Raw genomic sequence first — 27585 nt, 5'->3', positions numbered from 1 at the left:
GCATCTTCCCTCTTGGTGGAACCAAGGTTGAAGCTGTGCACCAGGGCACCATCTAAAGTTTACTCTATTGGTATAGTGTATAGCCTAGAAAAATTAACTACAGCCTCATGCACTGACATTTCAGTAGTGACTACCACCCACTGAGTGACAACAACAAAAACTGTCCTTTTGGAAACTGGAAATAGCTGCAGCCAGCCAGCAAAATTACAAGATTTCCTCACCCACTTTTGATATTCTTGATATTCTTCCCCTATCATGACTTATGTGCCTGGAAAATTATGCTAGCCTGTCGCAGGACTCTTGAGGACTGGTTGATAAGCCCCATTGGTGGCTGTTCCATCAGTGTACAGTGACACCCCACCACTTGTGCTGGTCTTCTCCATACAAGTCTTAGCTACTCTTCTCTAGGCTCTTCCTGGATCTTGCTCTTGATCTGATGGCACTACTCCTCAGGCTCCCAGATTTGGCTTCTTTTTTCATTGTCTGGATAAGCGCTTCTGAATTAGTCTGCCTAAATCTTACAAAAGGTCTTGGGAGCACAGACACATGCAACATCTTTACAGTTATTGTCAGCTACCGAACAGGTTTAATACAGCAATTCTCAGTACTTTTTTACAGTCACCTCAGTACTTTTTGTTGAAAAATAGAGCCCTTTGTCTTTGCTTAGGAAATCTGGCAATCAGTAAGAACACATGAATTCTTTCCATTTATTTCCCTATTCTTCTGTTTATTCTCAATAGCTTTACCTATGAATTTTTAATACCAGAATTGTAAGGAAGAGGGACAATAATAAAATCCTGATTAAAAAAAATAATATTTCAGGAACATATTAATGAAGTCTGTGGCATTGAGGATTAGGTCCTGCAACTTTTGCTTCTCTTTAATGAAGCAGATCTAAAGGACAAGTTTGTCTGCTCTCATGAAGATGATAGTAGTCAAAGGGCATTATGCTAATCTACTCCTCTGAGTTACTCCATTGACTTACAGATACAAGTATATTCTGCTATCTTTAAGCTCCACCTCTTGTACAAAATAAATTCTCTCAGCATCACTGTGCTGAATGCTCTGTGCAATTTCTTTTTGTTTTCCTTTGTTTCCATGTTTCTCATTTTCTCTTCTATGCTGCTGTTTGTTTCTCAGTTGACCTTATGCTTTTGTGTAAAAGGAGATTCAGAGTACAGATCTATGTTTGTTTATCACCTATTCTCAGATCTACTGCTAGAAAAATTTAAATGCTATACTTGCTCTTGGTCAAAGTCCTGAAAATAGACTGTTGAAAATTGCACACATTTGCTACATTTCTGTGTCAGCCAAGATACTCTCAATAAACTTTCTCCTTCCAGATGAGTCATTACAAGTCTGCTCATTTTATTAGCAGAGGAGAGAAACTGGTTGGCTGCTCTATCTATGATGCCATACCCATATTCACATTTTAAGATACTATTGAGAAGATGCTGACAATCAGTCCTCTCTTCACAGAGCCACTATCAAGGCAACAAGCACAACATTTTTTTGTTAGACAAATAAGGCAGAATTCTGCAAACATAACTCAAGAGTTGAAGAAGAGGAGAGGTACTTTACCTGGTCTTTCATGGTTTTCCCTAAATCTTTAACATCTTTCATGTTAATAGCATTCTTCCCTCCCTTCTCCTTCCCCTTCTTCTTGTTCTTCTTTTTGAACAAGCATTTCTTACAGAGACAAAAGCAGCAGGTAAGGATTAATAGGACTGCAACTATGGCTATGGCTATTAAGGCCCAAGGTGGCACTGGAAGAGAAAAAGAAACAAAAGAGAGAAGGTGGTAAACTGTTAGTAGGGTTAAATTTAGAAACAAGCACATTCCTCTTACATCTAAATCTTTTGCAAAGAAAATGCCTTGCAGAAATGCCTGAAATTCTTTCTAAAACACTCTGTCATCTTTTGTATATTTCCCCCAACTGAGCATTTGCACACACAGTGCCAACATCTATCTATTTACCTGCCTGGTGACACATATCAAATTAACTTGCAGCTATTCTGAATAAATCAACCATCTGAAAACAGTATGTCCAAAATATTCACACCGTGCAGATCTGTAAAATGTTCAGCATACTTAGGCAGTTGTTTGCTTTCTTTAATCATCTCCACAACCCACCTGGCATTGTGGCTGAATTGGGCAGAACTGGCCAGGAATTTCCTGTTTTCAGAATGGCATCAGATCCAACAGCCAGTTTTGACGAACTTCTCTGCCTGCTGCTGTGTAGACTCCTCACAACACAGTACAGGTCAAGGTCACCAGTAAACACTGACCAAGGACATACTACTGGCCAATGCGAGGGCATGTGTGCTATTAGTCATCATACCCTAATATTAGCAGAGTTGCAGTACATAGCTAGATTTTCACCCGCATTTTCCTATCAAGGAAAGCATCTGTTCAATTTATGCATTCTATCCAGGAATCTGGACACAACTGAATTATGAATAAACAATACAGAACACTTACTGTGATAAAATGGTCTTGTTAAAGATCAGAATATTGGAAAAAAGGACTTAAGATGACACTCAAACAGTCCAGGAGGGAATTATGTTCATACAGCTCAGTTTTAATGACACGGAATCCTGACGTTGAACCAGAACACTTGATGATACTTTAAATATTTTAAGCTGTCATTTTCTAAAATCTCTAAATGCACTCAGTCTATCAGGTCTGTAAGTTACTCTGAGTGCGTTACCGAGAGGTCTCTCATACGATACAGAACAAAACTGACAAGTGAATCAAATTTGACATGTTGACGTCAGTGGATCGCAGAAGGGAATGGGCAGTATAAATAGAGAAAATTAATTGCTTAAAGGAGCTAAGCAGAGTGTGAAGCACGGTCACAGGAAATTCGACTACAAATTATCAGTTCAGAAAGAGGGACAAAGCACCTAAACTTTCCTTACTCTGTGTTTAATGACTTTAATTTCTAACTTTCGTTCAGAAGTCCTTGGTGACAGATACAAAACTGATGTAGAAAAATATTAAACAGTAACTTTTGTAATACATTTTGAGCCTCCAAATGTTCACTATATGCAGCTGCTATAAAAGAGAAGCTATACCATATGTAGAACAAATGAGAACTGATTACTAAACAAATGAATGTTAAAAGATAAAGTGAACAGATTAACAGCTGTTTATGTGATGCATTTCATGGAGTCAGCAGTAAGAATTCTGCAATAAAAGTTGTATTAGATCTGCACTTATCACAACTTAAAATCTGTATTTCATGCATTACTGCTTTCATTTTTGCTTCAGATCGGGTGCAGCAGTAACACTTCATAGCACACCTGACTTATACCAAATTTTGTCTTTTCATCCAGCACTTGCAAATGTAAAATCATTGCCTTTCACAGGCAATGTGTCCTTTTCAAATTTAAACTTCACGGGCGCACCTGAACTGTATTAAACAGATTGCCTTTTAGATAGTATTTATAGAATGCTATATTTTTTACCTAAGCTAATTCTTAAGAGTTATATCAATAATGAAATGAATGATGTGCCTAAACCTATCAGCTATTTGTTTTGCTGCCTTGCCAGGAATGCTCAAAGCACAATGTAAGGCAACACAGGGAGCAACAACAATATGGGATGGGTTCTGCTGGCAGGATGGCACTGTGGGAGGAAAGAGGCAGAGCACATCACATGCAGCTAAGCTGGGAGAACCAAGGAATTGAGGAGACAGGGAATGTGCGTAGGATATATAAATATGCATGCTACAGATGAAAAAGCCTGTGTAGGTAGCGAAGTCAGGTGCCTGTGTGCTGTAGCTGTTGTGCAAAGTGGTATTCTAGCACTGCTGCCATGGTTCTCTGGAGGATGAGCAACATAGGGTGACGTGGGGAGAATTTCAAACACCTGCAGATACCTCACTTTTTTTGTTGTTTTATAATGCATTGTCTGCTTCCATCTATTTGTAATTTAATTTCACCCAGTAGCTCTTGTGATGCAATTAAATGATTGCCAAATTAATATCTGAGACACCAAGAATTATCTGCTTAAGGAAAATGTGCTCCATTTTTATTACAGAAAGCATAAGCAATAAAGAATGAAAAATTGAGGTAACCCAGAATCTGGACATTTTCCAGAACACCTTCAACATTCAAGTCAACATCCAAGAAAAAAACAAGAAGGAATGGATTTTTTTCCCCACTGAAAGTGCACTGTCTCTGTCAAGGAGAAGTCTCAGCAGAACGCTCCCACTGGCAGAGACTGCCCAATCTAATATTGCTGGCAGTGGATATATGTGTTAGATTTAAGAGAAGTGAAACATATTGTTATCACTAGCTTTGAAATGATGGTTGTTGCTTTTCAAAAGCATTATCTAAATAAATGTTAATCATTATTACATAATTCAGGCAAGATTTTCCAAAATTATTATAGACTTTGAGGGTTTTTTGGACAGCCCAGAATGAAGTGACTGAAGTCACTCAAACTTTGGAAGTCCCAAAACTACAGTCTTTAATATTTTGGCATACCAACTGTGAATATACAGAAACTTTATGGACAGTCTATGAACTTGCTATTGCTAAGTGGCTCCCTTCAGAGATTCATAACGCTTAAATCTAGTTAGACTTTCCCACACATACGATGTTTACATAATTTCATTTTCCTAGTGGTCAACAATAAGAATCTACAGTTTGAAGGCTACCTCCATCTATATTCAATCAGTTTGATCGGGTTCAGTAGTGTACTTTGAAGCCTCAGGAGGATTTTGGACATGAGCCATTAAGCAAAAGGCCTCTGCAGCAGACAAAAGGGTTTGGGCGACATAAAAAACACATATCTTGATCAAGTGATAGAAAGGTATCAGAGAGTCAGAAGCTTCTTGTACAATTTGTCTTACCTAGTGCCAGCACAAGGGGGTGCTTTGAAACAAGCAATACTTAAGCAAGTTGTCAAGGAAAAGCTATAGCTTTAAGTATAATTAATATGCGCATAAGCTTTCTGGTATTTCAGTGCTATTTTCTTTGTTCTGCTCCTGTGGTCTTAAAGGCACTGTCATGAATCACTACACGATTTGGTGAACCTCCAAGGCTCTTACAGACAGATCTATAGGAGGAGATCTGCTGAGGTAGCATAGTTAGTAAGCAAAGTTTTTAATTAGTCTTATTGATCCAATCCAAACAGTGTATGCCCTGAAATGCAGGAGTGAAGTAAAAGGAAATTGCAGGGAAAATGAAATGCGTGGCTTTTCCCTGAGCAATAGTAGGGCACTGGGAAGAATAAACTCTCCAGGATTGCGTTGATAATGGAGACATTTTTGGTACAAACACTGCATCCTTCGCTCATGCTGAAAATGAGATAGAAATGGAAGTAGCTAAAGGAATTGTGAGGTCTGTCTCTCTCTGTGCTGTTTCCTACCATTAAGGTCAGCAAGGGTTGTGTGTATATTGTGGGCCATTTGATGTGTCTGTATCCATTGCACAAATATGGCAGCTGTGGTGCACTGACATTACCATTTCAGTTTGGACTTAAGAGTGGGTTGATGAGCCCGCGCTCCAGACCATCACCGCTTATCATGCTTAGACTCACAGTGTGCAACATCTGGGAGGGCATGGATGGAAGTAGTGGCAATACTTGCTCCTAGAGCTACCCTAATGGTGCTCCAGACTGCAAAAGGCACTCAGCCCATGGGAGCGTACATTGTCTGAAGCATTACCCCTACAGAGTTTGCAGTGTGGCACCGGGCCCTTTGGACAAACTGCCTCATACCACAGATTTGGTTTTATTTCATTGTACTAAATATAGCTTGTATCCCACCCTGTTATTAAATCTTGTTCTACAAAATATGCTAGGTGCAAAGGAAAATATGTATTACCGAGTTACTCCATTGAAGAGCTACAAATGGTGCCCTTTATATAAGCATATCCTTACTTAGCCTTACACAAAATGCTTGGAGAGATACAGGTCTTGGGTCTAAAACTGACATTCCTGTCAGACAATCTAAAATTATCAAATGCCTCAGAGGACATTTGGCTCCCGAGGAAAGACAGTAAGAGGGAAGTCACAAAATATGTAACAGCATCGAAGTGCTGTAGTCTGTAAAAGAGAATAAAATCCTTCATCCTAATAATTTTCCTCCCTTTCTGCGTGTAATGTCAGAGGAAACCTCATTAGCTTAAAAAAGAATCCAAAGAGAAGGAAGGTCAAGAAAGAACTGAACAGAGAAAGCTGAATTAAAAAGCAAAGACTTCCGTACCAAGAAAGCTATCTAATGACAACTCCCAATTAAGCAATTAACAGCCCCATTTAAACTGTGACAGCAAAGGACTATCAGATGATGGCAGATTCCACATTATAGTATAAATGAGGCTCATGGCATGTTGCAACTGATAAATATTAATAACCTATGCTTCAGAGGGGGCACGATACTTAACAGGAAGATGCAACTGTCACATAGCTGTATGTGAAGTGCTACGTATTAAGCTAAATCTCTGGTCACCTAAGCATGAGAGTAGTGGCAGTTTTCATTTATTAAACTGCAGTTTTATTGTAGATTTTTTGCATTTACAGCTTCCATTCAGAAAGCAAAAATAATATATAGCCATATTCTTTCTGTATAGCAACCCCCAAGGGGCCACATTCTGGGAACCCATTCAACTTTCATTAGAAATTACTTTAAGAAAAAAGAACATGTACTAAGAGCAAGGACCCAATGGATACCACTATTCACAGCAGAAGGAATACAATGGTGATCAGTGTAAAGAAAAGGACAAACTGACACATGGTAGAATTATTTGTAAAGGAGGCAGAGAAAAACTGCAAATATGTACTTAAAATTACTGGTGATTAAATGCTAACCTTCAGGCTTACACAGCTATAATATCGTCCCTGAGCACTCTTATATATGAAACCTTGCTTTAACAGCCTGTTTGCAAAACACTATTTTCACATTCTTACATTTATCTCAGATTTTTTATGTGTTTGAGTTAATGGTTTTGACCTATTACTAAAAGGAACCTTTACTAAGGTTCCTGTTAAAAATAAAATGCTCTCATGCTGTATTGTCCCTGTTCTACTTCTTGAGCAATGTGCTGTTGCACAATACTCTTGCCATGAATACTTTACAGAAGTTACTGAGGCTTTAACTGAGCTAAGAGATGTACATTTTGACAGTGAAAGTTCGCCACATGAAAGTAGTCTGTGAAACTACACTGATTACTCAGGCTTCACTCACTGAATATACTCCTGCCTATATTGTGTTAGATATCCTCATGTGAAATTATGCCAAATTCACATGGTTGAACATTTGTGTTTTTGCAAATAAATTGATATTGAATTTAGCAGGAATCCTAGCTATTGCTACAGATTTAGCTGAAGAGGTTAATCCACTCCAGAACCCGATGAATGCCCTAGGGCTGGAAGTCAAAACGCTTTAAATGACCAAAATATTTACCTGAAAAAGAACCACATCTACTATGAGAATTTCCAAGTTTATTACATTCATTACTGTTAGTATTAATTCACCTTTCAGGTACATGGGAGCTGCAGATTGTGGTAAAACACATCTACCCAGTTGTGCAGAGCAGAACTATTTCTATCTCTGTTGCTCTCCCACTCTCTCTCTTGCCTTTGCATTCTGCTCCTTTTCTCCCACAGGTCCTCACTGCTCAGTCTCAGCAGCTCCTTTCCCCTCATCTCCTGAGATATATGGCTGAAAAGGCAGGACTAAGGAGTCTCCAGGTGAGACTGGACAGCGAGGCAGTGAAGCTGCTGAGATGTCTCCTTGATAGAAGTACTTCAGAGAGATCAGAAGGGTTTTCAAGCTCAAGTGTCAGGTTTCATCTGAATAAATACTAAACCAAAAACAGATCCTCTGTCAACTATCTCATCCTCACTTGAACTCAAAATTAAACAGAATATGAGCAAAAGAGAGTAAAAAAAAAATTCCCCTCTGCTGGCTGTGTTGCTCCTAGTCTAGGCTGCTCTCTCAGGCTTGCCTTCAGCTCTGCCACCATCAGTCACGGTCCCTGAGAGCCACAACGCAGTGCTACTTGAGCTCTCATCCTCCCACAGCTCCCAGTCTTCCCACCTGCTGCTACCTCCCCCTTCCTTGGGCACGTTCAATAGCTCCAGTACGTTTCACCCAACGACTTCTACAGAGAGGTGTATCGCCACTGCTTCCAGCATGTCTCTACCAGTTGACATGCAGCAGCCCAAGGGAGAAACCAGCAGCCCAGCTCCCTGCTGCATAGCATATCCCTCTCAAAGGGCTGCAGTGCTGGCCAGTTCGACAAATGTAGCACCTTTCCCTGTCCAACAAAATCACAAGGTCACTTACTACAGAAAATGGAGGAGAGAAAGGAAAAACTTTGGCGGAAAATGTTTTCTAATCAAGTGGATAATATTTTTAGACTGATGCTTCCGATCAGTTCATTATACCTACTGCCATAGAGCTTTTAAAATAAAATAAATGAATTCAGGCTCTAGATAATTGCCCGAGAAAGCACCGGACACAGTGAGCAGCTGGCGAAGATGAAGCAAGCTGGAGCCTCGAACCGGATCTGGAAGCCAGACAGGTTTGCTGAAGGCTTTCCAAAAACAGTGTATGTATCAACAGCAGCTGAGTCCAAATACTTTCCTGAGAAGGCACAAAACAACTCATGAAGCTAATATTCAACACTGACAAACAAATCTGCAGAAGCCTGAGATGACTGTTTTCCATCATGTGGACAATGGCAGTGTGTGATTAAAGAGCATTTCACTTACCCCATGACACGTACTGCACGTTTCACTCTGACTGATAGTTTAAAGGGAGAGTACAACAAAAAGTCACAAAGCTGCCTCTGACTTCAAACTGGAATTTGAAAATGGACAAAATACTCCAATCACATCAATCTTAGGACTCAGAAATCAAGAGAGTCAAAAGTAATGAAATCAGTGGTAAAAAAAACAATTATGCCTACATATATCTGATTTTCTTAGCTGATTTCATTCATTGTATGCAATGAACGGTTTTTGTTTTATTTTACTTCTCAGTTTCTAAGCACTTGGGAATATATTTTTGTCACATTTTCAAGGCTTTCCCTGCAAATACGAGGACCATGTTGAATTTCATTTTTTTGAAAAGAGGAACGGCATTCCTTACCAGAATTAGTCATTCGCCGTACATGTTAAATGATAGAACTTTTAAAATTATATAAAAAATCTATTGCCAACAAAGAAAAAGCTAATTTGGCACATTTTCTTATAGAATATTATGCAGATATAAAATCCTTTAAAAAAGAGACTGATTTATGATTTCTAACAAGATTAAATTATAGGAATGATCTGTCTTTATGCCAGTGTTCTGTTAACATATATAAACATAACATGGGATGCAGGTTTTATAGAATCACGGAATATCCCAAGTTGGAAGGGACCCACGAGATTCATCCTGTCCAACCCCTGGCTCCATAGAGACTTCCCAAAATCAAACCCTATGCCTGAGAGCACTGACCAAATGTTCCTTGAACTCTTGCAGCTGAGTGTCATGTCCAGTGCCCTGGGCAGCCTGTTCCATGTCCACCACCCTCTGGTGCAGACCCTTCCCCTGACCCCCAGGTGCCCCTCCCCTGAGACAGCTCCATGCCGTTCCCTCAGGCCCTGTCGTTGTCACAGAGAGGCCAGCAGGGTGACCACTGGTCCTGTTCTGTGCTCTAGGCTTGCAGGGTGTCTGGGCCCTTTTCACTTTAGAGCTGTACTATAAACTAAGAGACTCAAGTTCTATTTGTCATTATGTGCTACTTTGATAACAGTTTTTCGTATCTCATTAAAAGGTTTAACGAGAATTTTTTTCTGACTCCTGCCATTGTATTATCCAGACAGCAATACTGTGCTCATACACTCAAAGCACTCAAGTAAGGGAAGGTAAATGGTAAACAGATTTTACTCATTTCTCGTCTATACCAAAATGATGAATTTACCCATTTGTTGCCAGATCAGATTTTCATTTGTCTCCTTATTGAAATTTCTTAGTGAACTTTACTACCTCTCTATGTGAAAAAAAAGACCAAATGTCAAAATGCAGAGTATTTCTAACTTGTGAATAATCAACCTCTTTCTATTTATAAAAAGTATGACACCATTTCCCTTAGGATATGATCTTTTGCCTCTACCCACTACACAGCCCAGTAGAGCTGTATTATTGACTTTGAACAGATACTAAACAGGTTTATATATTTGCTTTTATTAACTCCTTTAACAGGCCTGGGATTAACCTGTTTTTTACTCTCTGATTTACAAGATCAAGGCAGGTTAAAGACTCATCTACAGCACAGAGGGTAGTACCTTTATATATAAATGTGTGTGTATATATATATATATATATATATAAATGTATAGATACGTGCATATATTTATATATATGCATTATATCTGCCAAGAAACATGCATTCTGCAGTTAAAAATCATGGAAACAGTCCTTTTCTAAAATTGATTAATATTTTCAGATATATGAATGAGTCTTTGCTGTTGTTTTTCTTTTTCTTCTTTTTAATCATTTCAACAGGAATGCATTTGCATACTTAAGCATGACAGGTAGTGAGAAAGGCTAATATCTAATAAGTTTGGGAACTTTTTCATACCTTCAATGTCCAGAACAATTAAAAAAATTAATTTCATACCAGTAGTAGTGAAAAATCAATTATAAAAACAATCAAGAAGCAAACAAAAACCAATCTCCTTCTTCCAGATAGCTTTGTTTTAAATACTTTTCTGGGGGGGGGGGGGGGGAGGGGGGGGATGTTAGGTCTACTGCAGTATGTAGGCAGCAATAATAGCAAGTATGAAAAACCATGTATTTCTTTTTGTGATAGGAATGTATCTGTAAAAGTATATTCCTTTTTCTGGGCAAATAGTGTATGCCTAATGAAATCAACTGAATGCCTGCATTTCTCGATCTGTTACTTAAAATATACAGATATAGCTTTGAACAAGATTATTTAATTAAATATTATCATTATTAATAGACACTCATTTGTGTGTGGGTAGTGCCCTAAGGCACTGACTCAGAAAATGCCTCACCAGATTAGATACTGCACACAGATGAAATAATATGACAGACTGACCTGAGAAGCTTTGCACTGTAAGGTCCCAAGTCTTTGGCCACATATGTGGGCAACTCAGTCCAACCAATTGCTCAGATGCCAGACCCTTACTCATCAGTCTAGGAGAATGTACCAGGCTTGTACACTACCAGATTCAGTCCATCCAAGCACATCACCCAGCACACTGTTGTGAGCAGCCCTTTCTAATAAAACCTTTTTTCACCTCAGAAGATCCTCCTAGGATCACGTTCACTTCTGACATGAATGTCCTCTTTCTTGAAGACACGCAGCTGGCCAGCTTGGCCCCTTCATAGCATGCCAGTGGCCAAGGTTACAGCCAAGATTAGGCCCTGAACATAAGACAATGAAAACCTAGAGGCCCTCTTTGGTAGAATCCTTCAAAATAAGTGCTCAAGTCAGCTGCATTCTTGAAGCAACAGCAGTTAGCACCAGACAACCCAGCTTTCGACCGTGGCCCTTTTTGGTCTTCCAGATCAAGCTTGAAATCAAAACAGAAATTGTTCCCCAGGCTCTCAGGCAACTATGAAAACAGTTGGCAGAGGGCAGCTTGTAATATGAATGCCCCAAGCAAAAATACAGTACATCAATAACTCCACACAATCTAGGCTGTGACCTTCACTCTTTCCCAGAAGGCATTTCTAGCATGTGAGTTCCTGAGGCTCCTCAGGAGTAGGTTCCTATTGAAGTCGATTTTGGAGACAATCCAATACATGTGCTATTCCACGCCTGGGCTGACTCTGTTGTTCCAGGTGGGATAAGTGTGTCTGTGTGTCTGATCTCTCCATAGAAACAAGTAGTGCAGGGTATGTGGGGGAGCATTCCTGACAGGTACCTCTGTCACTGGTGAGGCACTACATTCAGCTCAGCAAAGGGCAGAAAGCAAACCAGCCACACTGCAAATGTCTTGGGAATGGTATACCGGTGACACAGTGTTGTGGGACTGAGGGTGTGAGGAGTCTGCCAAATAGCCTGAAAGACTGAGCGGATCCAAGCTTTCCCCACACATGCTTCCTAGAATGTTTTCATATTTCTAACTATTAGCCCAGCATTGCCGAACAAGATATTTGCACCAACTTTGCCAGTGTGTGGGGGATGGTCCCAACAGTACAGCCACCACAAGCCTTGGGATGAAAAGAGAGAGCCATTGCCACTGTGCACCTCACCTGTGCCACAATAAGCACAGCAAAAGATAACTCCTCACTCCTTCTTGGCTGAGCAGACTTCCCAAGAAAACACCACTGATATGAATATGCACAACAGCTGTTGCAGAAGTCTGTTCTACTAGCACGTGGTTGTCAATATGAAGACACGTACCATAAGATATTAGTAAGATAAAGTTTGGTGGAATTCATGTTATTATACTGCTAATACAAAAATAAATAAATAAATAAATAAATTGCATTATTCTTTGACTGTATATAACCCAAATCTATTAGGCAAAATGTTGTTTTCACCTGCTATTTTTTAAAAAAAAGACCTTTCTTTTTTTTATATGTTCAGTTTTATTTCAAAAGACTGAAGAAAAGAATCTAAATATGGTTTGTACCCTTGCCAAGTATTTCAACCTCCTTTATTCTTCAAGAAGCTATCAAGGCTGCAACCCATATATTGGGAATGGCCTTCATAGGGAGAAATCTATTTTCAAGATACGGTTAAGGTTAATAGCCATGTTGTTCTTTTTCAGAAGCTCATTTAGCAGCACTATTATGATGAGGATGATGATGATTGATTACTGACTTCTGCCTTTTTGCACAAAAAGCACCATTCCTGATTGGCTAACTAGAAATGCGGTAATGGTCATTAACTTTGTTGTAGGAACTACTGCCAAAGTGATAAATAGATTTGGTTTACATTAGCTAACAGCCTAAAAGCATCATTTGACCTCATTAATAGCTCTAATCAAATCTGGAGCTATGCTCCCTAAGAAGGAGGACTGTCCTTTTTAGAATGGCAACTCAGAGTGGTTTTTTTTCTGGTTCCTATAAATACAGAAGTTGAAATTTTGTTCGACTGAGGTAAGGCCAATGCTATACATTCATTTTGCCCTTCTTTTTCAGACTGGGACAATTCAAAACTGTTCTTAGGAGGCATTAAAAGCTATCCATGTCTCTCCTTTTTGCCAGGCTTAGGGAAGCTGCATTTCTTGGGAAAGTGCTCACTTTGCTCATGGAAACAAGAACATGGGTTTTGTCTGTACATGTTTGGAATTCCATGGTTAACATGTTGAAATCTGCATCAAAATCATAGGGCTGGTGTATGGATTTAGTCCTTCAGATCAGTGAAGGAAAAAGCTGCAGGCTACATTTTGATCTCTTAATCCAGATTTCCTTCATACTATCTGTAAATTGTTTCCTGTATCCTTCATCTTTACCTCTGTGAGGTACGCTCATCACTCTTGCTGTGCTTCTGACTTTGCAATCTAGAAATGTTAGCACTTATTAATTTAGAAAGCCTGGAATATGTTTTCTCACATGTTGTGCTTTGGTCTTCTGCTAATTAGCCTGAATAATTAATTCATGCAAGCTCTAGTCAGCCCCTGTATTCAGCTTGGCCATGACTGTGTGTTACAGCTGCTAACCAAAGCTGACAGTTTTGGGGATGATGTGCATCTGAAAGAAGGACTGTTTTCTAAGCACACATACCAACTTGGGAGACAGCACACAATGTTCCCATTCAGCGTAGATGAAAGCAGGCAGTTTGCCCGATGCATACTTTGTCCAATTAATATTGTGGGCTATCAGCAAAAGCAACTACTATCAGTTTGTCTTTTAAGATAGCAAGTCTCCCTAAAATATCCATTTGAGTACCTTTATCTGTTTTTTTTTCTTTTCCTTTCTTTTTAAACTGGACATAAAATAGAGGTGAGATATACTGCAAGCTTTGGCACAGAGCAGGAACCATAAAAAGATGACCCTTTTCATCAGTTTCTGTATTCTATTTGGTGATTGTTACTTATTTTAAAATTTAGCAATGCTGAGAATGAGAATAGGAAAACAGTTCTGCCCTCTGACTGTGGCCTACATTCTGAATTATTTCCCACATAATGCCATGATTTCAACATAAGTTAAAAGTGCTGTCAACCATTATAGCTTCCGGCTTGATGAAGGAATTTAATCTGAGCCTCTCAGTTTCCAGAAGGAATGCTCTGACTTTCAGATTAATATATAAGAAGTGAAGAGCTGTGCTACCAGAATTGGATCAGAAGACTTGGCCTTCTTCCATTCCTGTTCCTACCCTTACCAAATCCCTCCCCCGAAAAAGAGCTACAGACATCTGTCCTTTGAAGGGGAATTTTCATTTCCCAGTGTTAGGTGGACAGATGAACCTGTCTGCTGCTCTGATATGTGCTGAGGGTTTTGGATGGAAATCCTCTATCTTAATCCCTGCATCTGGCTTGCTGCTGGACAGCCAGCCTGCAAGGCTTTCCATTGCTCTGAGACCCCTTGACTCCTACCTATGCTGAGTTTGAAGTCCAACCATGTAATACTGAATACAGGCTGCAAGCTGTTCCAAAATGTGTCAATATATTTTTTTTCCTGGATACGACAGAAAGAAATAAATCCTCTCTCAGTACCAGAGTCCACCTTTGATTATCTGCACTAGGTGTCAGTTTTGCCTTACAGTGCTCAGATGAAAACCAGACACATTCTAGGCACTTACATCCCTTGTGGGAGCTAATTGTACAAGCTCCATTGACAGAAAGAGCATCACCTTCCTCTGTCTTTTTCTGGAGTGTCCTATTGATACTAAGTGTGCTCAGCACAGATTGATCCTACAGGTATGTCCAAGCCAGACTTTTTCCACTAAGTTAAGCATCCTTTAAGGGCACACTGAAAACTCAGTGCTGAAATGTTACCAGCTTCTTCTGTTCACTGAAAAGAAAACTGAAAGCAGAACCTTACACTAACTCTGAAAATCAATTATTTGACATTCTTCTTTGACTTTTACTTCAGCAAATAGTCATCAGGGTCTGACTCAAGTTTTCTATGAAACTTGGATCTCTAGTCCTCAGGACTAACTCCATGTTCACTGTTTTTTATCTATAAAATGCTTTCAGAAAAATGACTTGCTAATTGGTATAATCAGAGATAAGTGTTATTTTCCTCGTAGAGAAAGAAAGCGAAGAGAAGATGGCCTGTGACTTGCTTAAGGGGTTACAAAGAATGTCACTAAAATCTGAGAATAGTCAACCTAGCGACTAGCTCAGAGCATGCTTCTCTGCTGAGATCAGCATATTGCCACTTTAGTAATATTTTGTTTTGGTATTTATAGTCAACCTTAGCAGCTGCTTTACATGGACACATTTTCTTATTGCTATTTAACCACCTGTGCAACCCCTTCTTGCTCAAAAATGCATTCTCCTTGTTAGAATCATTTAATTAAAAGGCTTTTTTTTCTCACCGGTTTAATTTCATTGCTACTGATCAAAGAGGCCAAACAATTATCAAAACTTAAAATGAAAAGTACATAGCAGAGTTCTTGCTTCTGTCCCAATACAATTGAATCTGCAGTGATTAAACTGAACCTTGTCCAAAACAGAGAAACAAAAATTAAAAAAAAAAAAGAAAGCAGACACCAAACATAGGAAAATGATCTCTGCTGGAATTAGAAGTCAGAGTAAAAAATAATTCTGCTAAAATCAATGACTGCAGTTCTGGTGACTTCTATCCAACAAGGATTCTGCCCCAACTTCCCAGCTTCTCTTGCTAGCCTTCTACCATTAGCTAAAGAAGCAGCTGCACTCTTTCTTGATAATAAAAAGTTTGCAATAGCTAATTGAAAATTCTTTCAAACCTGTAGCATCACCAGTAATGAACGATTAATACTCTGTCTCCTTATAACTGAATTAAGCTCAGAATAGAAAGGGAAAGGCAGCAAAAGAAAATGGGCTTTGTGAAGCATGAAGAAATAAAAATGAAAAGATCATAAAGAAAACAAACATTAAGGGTAAAAGAGCAATCAGTAAAGTCCAAAGCTCACAAGATTGTCTTGGAAAATAAGTACTCTAAAGGAATTTAAATAAGTACAAATGGAATTCACAGAAAGATTTAAGAGTGAATTAATTTTTCAGTGCAATTTCCTTCTCTCTTCCTGTGCATGATTTTCTCTTAGGCTACTTTGCTTTCTGTATCTGGTTCCATATAATAATAACAACACAAGTTATATATACTCTTCCACAGTGATTAGTCCAGCAAGCAACCAGTTCAGCAAACAGTTAAAACACTTAAATGAATGCAAATAAGATGGTGGTTTGTTATTGGATGAAAGTGCCTCAAAACAGACTAATAGTGATACACAGATGCAACTTTGCATCTGTAGTCTAATTAAAACTAATCTAATTAAAAATGGTGCATCTGTAAAGCAGCTTGAGCACTGCAGATAACACGCAGAATTCCTTTTATAGTTGGAAAGGGCTTCCAAGTGGCAGTGCCTGCCATTCCACTTTATTTGGAACCACTTTAATAGCAGGTGAGTAATCAACAAGTAAATTCTATGTAGCCTCTTTGGAACTGTTCATTCACAGAAGCAGAAGCAGTGATAATGTACCCACAGATGTATTACTACAGCAACGGAGGCCATATTGACAGAGGGAAGTAATGGGGCCTTTCATTAGACAAAATGATACAGCTTCAAAAAAGAAAAAAGCTTCAAGCTGTAAGTCATCCTTCAGCCTTACTCACTAAGGCAGAACTCAACTACAAAAAGACACTTTTGCAGATGTGTAACATTACTGATATGAGTTGTCCACGGCAAAATCGGGCATGATCAAAACCTTGTTTTGTCAAGAGATTTATTTCAAAATATTCTTAGAACAGGATCACTTATTTTCCCTGGCAAATACACATTTCATGGACGCTGTATTCAGTATGAAAACTTCATGCTCACAACTGATATTCTGTTGTAAGCAACTTTAGCACTGAGAATTAAAATGGCCATGAGACAGTAAAATAATGTGTGCAACCCTCCACCCAGCAGGTGTTCTATGGGTTCTGACAGCAATATACAAGAATAAATTCCAATATTTCATCTTTCACCCACAAAATCCATTACAAAACTTTATGTTAGAGAACCCTCCCACAGAATGATCTTCCTGATTCCCTGTGTCTCCCATGGAGGAGCTCTGCAGCAGCTTCAATGAGAAGCATGAGTAATGCCTTCTCCATGCAGTCTAACTTAGAGCTCTTTAAGGGTGAGATACAAGGGCTTAATCTTGCTTAAGCTAAGCAAGACACAAACCATGTTCTTCCTTCTCTCATGACAGTGCCTTAATGCCTACCCTTATTGCATAATAAAATGGGTGACAACACTATCAGCATTTTCCTTTCCTTCTTTTTGCCAGTCCCACTAGAGTTCCAAGAATGAAAACACAATCTTCAAGTAAAAGAGCAGTAGAGAAAATAGATGAATCCCATACTGAAAATTGGGTCTGTTATTTGAAAAATGTACACAGAGGGTTGTATTATCAAAGAGAAGTAAAAATGATGAAATATTCTGAAAATTGTCCCATTAAAATAATTTTCCTTGCTGTCTGATGTTTCTGGAGAAGTAGAGCATGAGTCCTTTCAATTGTAAATAGTTCCATTAATTTCAGCAAAACTATGCTGAACAATGTTTGTAGGATTAGGCCTTAAGGTGAAGCTACTAATAATATAGGAAAAAAGCACTGGATATTTTGATGGCATTACTTTAACCTAGGAAAGATGTGTGAGTTAGTCATAGAAAAGGGTTATTCTGGTAAGTCACAACTTAATTTTCGAAACAAATGCCAGCCTGAAATTGCTTATCAGTCACTTCATGCTATTTTTCTATATGCTGGTGTGAAATTTACTCCATTGTAGAAACAAACAAACAAAAAAAAGGCATCTTCTGTAATTCCAAATCTACTTTAATGTGAGGTTTATGTGCTGCATGGGCTGTCACACAGGTTCCTGCATGAATATTCTCACATGTGAACATGTGCACTGATAGTTAACAGCATTGTGCACTACAATGAAAAGCCTGAGGGTGACAGAGACTTCAAAAAAACTTGTGTTTTCCTTAATTATGTAACATAAAGAAAAGTTTGGATGGAAAAGCACTTTGCTTTTTGCGAAGGGAATTTTATTCTGGTCTAGATTTTCTGAATGTTACATTTTATCTAGGTATCATATATTTACTTAAAAAATGAGAAGAAGACTGTAAAGTATATTGTTACTTTTACACCACATTTTGATTTCAGTGCCATTTGTAGCTTTTAGAGTGTGGTACAAACATATGGCCATAGATGCAGTACATCAAGGACTTTGCATTTACTTGTTTTACTCTTCGATATTTATGATTTTGTTTACTAATTAGTCATTATTTATTTATTGTTTGTACATTTTTATTTATTTATTATCTTTATTATCTGTCTTGCATCTTTTTGTATTACTATTCTCCTATGCTAGCTCAATATGTAATATCCATAACACGAACTACTTTTATTACTACTAGTACCACTGCAAGCTCAGTCACTTGAGAATTTTCTTTAAATCAACACAGCCACCTTAAATGTAAAATGGTAACATATATACAATAAAAAGCTGATAAGATACAAGGTACAGCAGGATGTTAATTAGTTTTAAAAACAGCACAGTATATCCAATGCAAAGTTTCTAACATCTTGCTGTATTTTCAAGGACGAAGGAAAGTAGCAAAATCAGTATTAATTTGCTCAAACTCTCTCAGAGATAAATCTGTGAACATTTCCCTCACTCTCTGATCGCTGCTGCCAGGACATCACTCTGCAATACAGCAAAATTAGGACTGATTTGGTAAAAACTCAAATGAGGTTTCCAGGAACTAAGAGATAAGCAGCTCATTGTGAATGTCAGTTTAAGTGTTTCTGATCAGGCTTGTCACAAGCTCCCAGATCTGCTTGGTGGTAAGGAGCCTGTCCTTGAGCTGAACAGCTCCAGAGTCATGGCTATGGGCAGGAACAACGTACTGTCTGAGAAGTGCAGTTGGCAGAGGTAAAAGTGGGCTTTTCAGTTATATTTTTATGATGAAATGGCCCTTTAATAAAGGTAAAATTTTTGTCTCCATCACTGGAAAATGCAGTGAGGTTATAAGGTAATATTTTTGTGCTGTGACTAGCATTCAACCCATCCTAAATCATAAATAACTGGCATTCACAGTGCTCTCCCAGGAGACTCTACTAAAGCCAAAGCGCATACTTATATTTATTCAGGCACATCATGGTAGAGGTGACACTTGATACAAAAGTAAGTCCTTCCCTAGAGCAGAGCTAAATGCCATTTACCTCACTGCTGATGGCTCAGAGATCGAGTATCTCGACAATGGTTTCCACAAATCCAACCACTGAAAAGTTAAAAATACCAATACAACTAAACCCTGTTTAACATCTCTCTATATAGTCAGTCAGTATCTTTTAATTATAACCAATATGTAGACTATACGTTGATTGATAGCTCTTTCCTGTTATGAAATTGGTTTCTGACAGGCATGTCCCTTTCAAGTGGCTAGTAGTGACTTAACTGACCTCATATGACTTCAAGGTAAGTCAGATCATGCCAGAAAAAAACATTATAGAAGCCAGCACTTGAACCAATTTTCCTTTGGTAGCTCTCTAAATGTGGCAGTGCTGAAATTTATCCTGGTTTGTACCTTAATTTTGGTTCTTATCTGAGGTCTTTGCTGACTGCTATTAACACTGCAGGGCCATACATAACATGCTTTTCTGACTCTGCTTCCAAAATGTTTTTTGTCCAACTAGTACTATAGTTGGTAGCACCTGAAAAACACTTGGGCAGGGATATGAGATTTCCAGCTCATGGGTTAGTGGAAGAATATGCCTGACATATATTAATGAGGTAAGGAACAACCACTATCAGGAGCCTTGTTAGTCTTGTGCAAAAAACCCAGCTAGTCCTACCTTCATTGCTTCTGCCATCATGACAAGAAAAACTGTGTATTTTACAGTACATTAGCCCTGAAGTTACTAAAAAATAAAACATTCATATTCAGTCATCTGCTTTGATGGAAAGCTGAATGATTTTTACTCTCTCATAGCATGCTTTATGTGAAGTAGAGAGAAAAGCAGAGGGAGATTGGTTTATATTTATTCCTTTTCTTCGTAAGTATCTTATGGCAGACAGACAGCCTGCAGAACAGAACAGGGACTTGCACTGGCAGGGAGCCTTATGTCTCTCCAAGCCATATGTCAAAAAAAGTTTCACAGACCCTAACTTTTTCTATTCCCAAGTAGATACAGAGCCAGCTGTATTCTCTGGAAGTCTCATCATTGCAAAACTGTTTCTTTCCGGAGAGGTAGGAAGCCGAAAGGAGAGGAGAAGGTGGTATGTGATGTGTTGTAGTAGGCGAATAAGTTTCCTTCTATAATTGCAGAAGGCAACAGTGATGAGGGAACCAGCAGAAAGTAAGGAGAAGAAGCAGAAGATGAAAGCCAGTGAGAAGAACTGCAGCTGTTTAGTCACAAATCTGTTATTATTTACTTTCAGATCACGGATGTGACCTCTTGTGCTTGCAAGCCATACATCTTGCCAACGTATTCTGCAATAGCAATTCTGATAACATCAAATCTATTGATACGGAGATTGTGAAGACATATAATGTCGCTAATGGTCGTGTGTCTGGTGGAAGCAAACATTGCAGTTTCTTGAAGAAGGAATTTCTGATGTTTCACTTTTATTCTATTAAATTGGAAAAACCAGTTTTAAGTTCATCTAGCATCAGGACAGGAACACAAATATTTTCGAGATCATAATTTTCCACTCCTCAGATGGCAGTACAATGGTGCAAAACCTCCTTATTTTTCTTGTCTCATTAATACTCTGGGAAAGCAGACAACTGCTTTACTACATCAAGTAGTAAATGTTTCAGTCTGACAATGGCTCCCAACCATCATTCTGACAGTACCGAATGAGTAACAAACTGCTGTAATTCAACATCCTTACCATCTTGGATAGGCTCACTGAGTTTGGGGACTGAACAATAAGACTAACAACAGTATTTCACTCATTTCAGTCCTATGTTGTGTATAACAGCTTGCCTTTACCTCTTAAAAAGCAAACTAAAACAAAACCAATTTTGAAACAGAGTGGCATTATCAGACTTGCTAATCTATTAAGTGATCAATCTCGCCATGCATGACTGTGATCCAATGTATGTTCCTAGCATTTCATAGTTTGCTATTTCCTGATACAGGGAGAAAAGATTAAAGCAGTCTACTAAAACAGAGAATGATCCATAGTACTGCTGGCAATCCCATTCTTTGTTTTGCAAGGAACGAATGGCTGGGGTTCAGCCACTGCAAGAAGTTTTGAACCCTTTGATAATCTGATGGTGACTTTCAGATGCTTCTCAGCATCAACTCCGAAGGAAGGGAAAACTTAGTGAAGCATCACATCCACTGCTTGCTTATTGCCACAGACACTCCAGTACTCTCAGTGAACAGCTGAGATACTCAGCTCAGTGAAACTGAGTGATGTTCATGGATAACCTAGACCCAGAAGAAAGCTAAACAGCATCATCTGCCAACATCCTGGGCCCCTCTCAGACACAGAAAGCAGCACCATGGTGGGCTGCTTTCCCCAAGTCAGTGATGCTGAGGAACAGTGGTGAGACACATTGGTGAACTGCTGTGCTTTGGAGAAAGCATAAAACCAGTGTTCTGAGCTTTCGTGGAGATGAGAGATCCCCTGGGATTTTCCCAAAAGGACTGTAATTCCTTACGGCCCCATCCAACTCTCATTAAACTAAATGGAAAGAACCTCAATCACTTCTGTGGAAATTGGATGTTTGCAAGGTTGGCCCAAATCCCAAGTGAGATAATTACATCCTTCCAACAGTTTCCATTGCAAAATTTCAGTGTCCCCCCCCACCAACGTTCTCAAAGTAGCACTCTACTGATCATTTAAACTTTTTCTAAATGCTGTCGGGTTTTTTTGGTCAACACTAAAGAAAATGTGTGTCATGGAAATAAACCATGTGACAAAATGGGGTACAACTCTCAGCAAGCAGCCTACTAAGTTGAAGTGGGAGAAAAACAAATTACAGATATTTATGAAAATACAAAATTTGCTGCAACCACTGTATGTATGTATGCATGTATGTATGTATGTGTACAGTAGCTATAAACTTTTAAAATAAACATAACTGAAATAAAATTGATGCATTTTAAAGTACAAGCACACGTATCAATTCATCAGGTAAACTGCAGTATGTGTAAGAAATGTATTTACAGTCTTGCTCCTCCATACCACTATACCATTCACGTGTAACAAATTTAATTCAGTGGACTGTTTGGGAGGTACATATCTAAATACTTTACTGGATGAAACCCTTTGAAATTCTACAATCTGCTGTGTATCATTTCTGTACCTCAGCTCAGCCTACTTGTCCAGGTTATACTTGCAGGCTACATCAAGTGAGAATGTACTTCTGTTACCTTTTCTGTTATTTAGAGGAGTGGAGTATGTCAGTCAAGAAAATGACTTGAAAAGGAGAAAAGACATGTTCACCAGCTTGCACTCTACCTGCACTGCAGGGTTCAGCTAGCTGCTATGCCATCAGGGATTTGGTATCACAAATTATTTTACTTAACACTGACTCAGTTGAGGAGTTTGTTTGTTTTTGAAGAGGATATATTTTCTGTTCTTTTTGTTCCTACCAGGAATTACTGGGTAAATATTCAGTTCACCAGAATGAAAGTGCTTCATGTCATTGTCATTGTAAAATTATACCTAGTTTTCTTATCCTAGGTGTCAGTGAGAGGCAGTAGCAATGTTGGACAGACCCATGTACTGTGCAGAATCAAAGCACAATTGTCAGCAGTTGCCTAACAAAAACGAGCTGTTGCGAATCAAGGATGTTGCACAGCTTAAACAATTCAGTTAATGCACTAACTGAATAGAAGAAAGATTTTTGTAAATAGTTTCCTTCTTCTGTCCCTTCCTACATGTCTATATTTACATCAAAAAGCAGTACCTGCAAGTGTTTTTCTACCATACAATCATTGTTAAATAAATGCATGGCTGTTGTAGAATAGGAGCCAGTAAAGTCATATTTGACATTTTTTCATGCTACTGTATCATCATTGCTGTTATTCCCTTAGTTCAGATAACATTAAGCTTTCTTTTTGTTCTCTCTTCTTGACCCTGCTTCCATTCTCAATACTGTTTTCCTTTATCTTGGGCACCTTGCTGTCCTAGGACTTAAACCCATTAATAAATATTTCAAGAGGGAAGATGGTTTAGAAATTGGTATTCTGGAACAGATTCATATGAAGTGATTACCATCACAGAGTTGTAATATAAAATGCTACGCTAGACTGAAATTTATGAATAGTAAGCCTACCTTATCCTCCTCCGTCCTCCTTGCCTTGCCCATGCTGCAAGTAAATCTGCACCCATGGCATAATACCAGCAAACAACTGGCTCCTGGACCAAGGCCTGATATTTCAGCTCAAGGTATGTATTTGCTGAAAATTGGATACTGAGGAACCATGACAAAATAGATGTCCTTGGAGGGAATGCAAGGTTTGAAACCTAAAGAAGAAACAACTCTGAATTTTGCGTTAGTAAGCCTATAGCTTGTGCTGATTTTTTTCAAGTGAGTTCTGCCTAGGAGAAAATTCTTTATAAATTTATAAATGAAATAAAGCAGAAAGAAAACAGACAATTCAATGAATTCTGGCAAGGAGGGACCATAACATTTTTTAAAAGAAAGGAATAATTTTTTTAATCAATTCTGTTCCGTAGGTGAAGAATGTATTACTTCTCTATGAACTGCTTTCAGTTAAAAAAAGTCTGATACCTGTCCTAGTCCTGGAAGTTTTCTCCCTGCTGGAGAACAGCCATATGAGAGGTGGACCTGACACAGCTCCAGGGAGTGAAAGCTTCCCATGTGAAAATGACTTTCAGTTCTACTGTACTGAAAGCAGCTCACCGGCTTTGGTGCATTCCTTCTATCTTTTTCATCAAGGAACTGCCATCCGTTCTCTATGAAGTCAAATGAGTGGTTTGTGTAGGTGCTTCAAGCTGACAACATGGGAACTGAGAGTAGAAGCTGAGGAATATTAGGCTGTAGCCTGTAACATCCGAGTTCCTGCTGTTCCTGAGACAAAAGGGGATCAAGGTGGAAAACTAAATTGGGTCTGCCCTTTCTGCAGCAATAGCTAGAAAACGGACACAGGATTCATGGGGTCAGATTGTTAAGCTTAGTGCAGGACAATTATTTAAGAGTATGGAGCCCTAAATACCGAGTGTTATTTGCTGCCATTTCACAGCAAAATGCATATCCTTCAGCCAGGTCTCTGGTCCTGCAAGACCCCATGCTTTTCACTGGATTAAGTACTCACAGAAGAGAGTGAACCTAATGTTCTCAAAGTGAGATAAAACGTGTCTGTAAGTTTTCAGGCTGTAAATCCATCTGTAATAAAAGCCTAAGGCTCTTCCTAGATGTCAAAGTCTGTCAGAGCAGTGTGGTTTCAAGTATATCTCCCTCTAGTTCTTCTGGGTAAGCTGGGCCTCCTGTTGCTGAATCGCTCTCAAGAGAACTAAAGCATTTATCTTGGATGTGTGAACCTGACTCCCAGAGCCTGGCTCTTGAAAGTTCAGTGTAGAAACCCCAACCATTTCTGGGGCTCCTTTTTAGATGTGGGCTGAAATACCTTTCCCATTCAAAAGAACAAACCTCGTCTTTCATTTTGGCGGCTCTCACTGCAATAGGGAGACAGTGCCAGCTACAGTACTGAAACATGCCCCAGATGATACAGGGGCTGTGAGCAAATTAGGGAGCTCTTGCTGAAGTTGATAATTAAGATTAGAGGCAGATTCAGAAACCTGCACAGGAGCAGGCAGATGGCTCGCTCAGCTGCCAGCTGGAACTCAGCCTTCCTGAGGCAGTCGCTCAAGTTCAGTAGCGCAGGCTCCTTCTCTGGAGACACAGCAAAGTCTACCCATACCAAGAGCCACCTGAAGATTTGAGGCCATCTCCACAGCTTGTGCAAACTGTCTGTGTATTCTGGAAGCAGCAGAGATTATCTGATATAGTCCAGTTCAAGATCTTGCTTGAAACACAAGCAGGCCTAAAAAGATGAAAAGAATCACAGTATTATAGAATCATAGGATCCTTAGAGTTGGAAGGGAACTTTAAAGAATGCAGGAAAGGACCTACAGCATTCCTGCAAGTTCCTGCTGATGGTCAGTGCCTTAATATTTACCCACCTTGGTGATGCGGGCTTGATATCTTAAACACTTCATACATCAGTAAAGATATTTTTGTCTCTTTAAAAAAGTTTACTTTAGAAAACATGTATCAACCAAAGTAAGTAGGGATGTTAAATATTTATAATCCCTCAGTGAAGACTTTAGTTTGGATAATTCTCAGCAGCGAACCCAGCACAAAGCAGAATTATTAACTACGACAACAAAGAATGACATTTTATTGTTAATCTGTGCCAATTTACAACAGTGCCTCAAAATAACAAAGGCTTCATTATCTACTCACGGTTTCTATAAAAATGCACCAGAATACCTCGTATCTTCCTACAATGCCTAGGCACTAGTCACAGAGCTAAGGATGGAATATCAATCTTAACAGTAATTCCTGTATTTTCATTGCCCTTTTATACCAAGTATTTTTAAAGCAAATCTATTAAATGTAGTCCCAAGTGCTTTTTTCCTTTTATGAAGTACATTGCTGAGAAGCAATCTTTAAATGTATTCTCAATTTAAAGCGGAGAACAATTGTTCCATGAACAATTATGGAGCATTTTCAGAACAAAATTATAAACTGAATTATAACAGATAATGGGTAATTTCTGTAGACACTTCATCTGCAGGTAAGTTAGAGAAAGACTAGCAAATATTGTGTTTATTTTATGTATGTAAACATAATTTTATTGTGCACGTCTCCTCACACAAAGTAATGAAACTTTAAGATAAATTCTCAGTACTGAAAGGAAGCCAGTAACTACGTTCAGTTTTCTGCTTGTAAATTGAATTCTCTACTCAATTTATAAGGCACTGCACACAACTTGACATATCTATAGTGCAATAAAATCACAGGATTCAGAGTCCTTGTAACAAATAAAATAATAATCACAGTGATGGGCTACAGGAGACCCTTGGGGGTATTCTGCACCCCTTGTTAAAACCTGGCAGCAAACCAAAGGTAGGTGCTCACCTCACTTGCTGTTTTATATGAGTTCTATCCCCATGGATATAAAAGTTAATCTGTAAAGCTAAAGGGGGTTTTGTTTTCTTATATTCTGCTGAACGCTCCCAGCATCATCTACTCTACAGGGGGACTTGCTTCTCCTTCTTTCAGATTACACAACTCAAAACCAACTGCTATTTCTGAAGATGATGTTTCAGACACGTCATCAATAATGTACAACTCTGTTTGACAACGAGGTTATGCACCCATTACGCTTCTGTTTAACAGGCAGCGTTTCCTTTCAAACAGGACAGTGCGTTCTCAAGGTGATGCATGTGGGTTTAGTATGCAACTGGTCCCCCTGTGCTGGGGATAGAGCTGGTGCTCAAGGTCAGGCTGCAGTAGTCTGCTCATGTCCCTCATGACAGAACTGACCATTATGATACCAACAGTGTGCAGTGCAACAGGATCTCAGACTACACACTGCTCCTTCCACACAGGCATCTTCATCCATGTTCTGCTTCATCAGATCTTCAGTTATACTCCTCCACCCCCTCAGCAACTATTTAAATAGTTTGATTTGAAAGTTGTATTTCCAGGACTCCTAATTTCAAGTGTTGAAAACATGTCAGGCCCTAAGAGTAAAAAATAGCATTCTCCTATCATTAATTTCTAAAATCACAAAGTTGATTTTTTTTTTCTTGTCTGGTGATTTTTGTCTCTTCTGGATTCGTGTGGGCAGTGTTCTCAAGCTTCTCTCTACCCACAGGTGGTCTAGAAACTTTTTTAATGAAGAAGAATTTTGAAGTAGTCATGTAATCACTGAACTCTGGGGCTGAGGGGTTCATGGAGGAACCAAAGTAATCTGAGATTTGCACTTAAATTGCTGTATTTAGAACTACAGATTTTTCTCTTCTACTCTGGTACTCTAATACCTCTTTCTTGTACCTGATCCATGTTCCAAAATAAATCTTTATTTATAATTTCCCTTGCTCATTCCCCAGGGTAAAGCTGCATGTATTTCCTTGGCATGAGCAACTGTTGATTTGATGACAGGAAAAAAACAAGATTTGAATTTATGCCTTCCTGATTTCTCCAGTGCTGTTCTTTAGATTTGTCTGAAGATCAAGAATCTTCTCTATTCTCCTTGAAAACTCTCCTGTTCTTAGCCAAGATACCTAAGCAGAATTTGCCAACGTCAGGCTGCGCCTAAGCAGAGATCCCTGCTTACTGTAGCAACATATCTACACGTCTACATGTATGCATATATGAATAGACATATATGTACAAGGGGTACTCAAAAATCACAAAATCACAGAATTAGGGGTTGGAAGGGACCTCTAAAGGTCATGGAGTC

The 27585-nt window shown here is 38.9% G+C and overlaps 1 protein-coding gene across 7 annotated transcripts in view; it reads right to left on the bottom strand.

Moving 5' to 3' along the window:
• The window catches only part of SYT1 (synaptotagmin 1), a 346410-nt gene that overhangs the window by 87875 nt on the left and 230950 nt on the right, over positions 1 to 27585 (bottom strand). For all 7 annotated transcript variants that reach the window (NM_205171.2, XM_046914478.1, XM_046914451.1 and 4 more), the window contains one exon: positions 1582 to 1766. In NM_205171.2, coding sequence (NP_990502.1) covers positions 1582 to 1766 — 185 coding nt within the window. The remainder of the gene's footprint in view (positions 1 to 1581; positions 1767 to 27585) is intronic.

Source organism: Gallus gallus, chromosome 1 (assembly GCF_016699485.2).
Source record: "Gallus gallus isolate bGalGal1 chromosome 1, bGalGal1.mat.broiler.GRCg7b, whole genome shotgun sequence".
NCBI lineage: Eukaryota > Metazoa > Chordata > Aves > Galliformes > Phasianidae > Gallus > Gallus gallus.
Note: the sequence above shows the minus strand (reverse complement) of the source record. Positions and strands in the feature narration are given on the sequence as shown.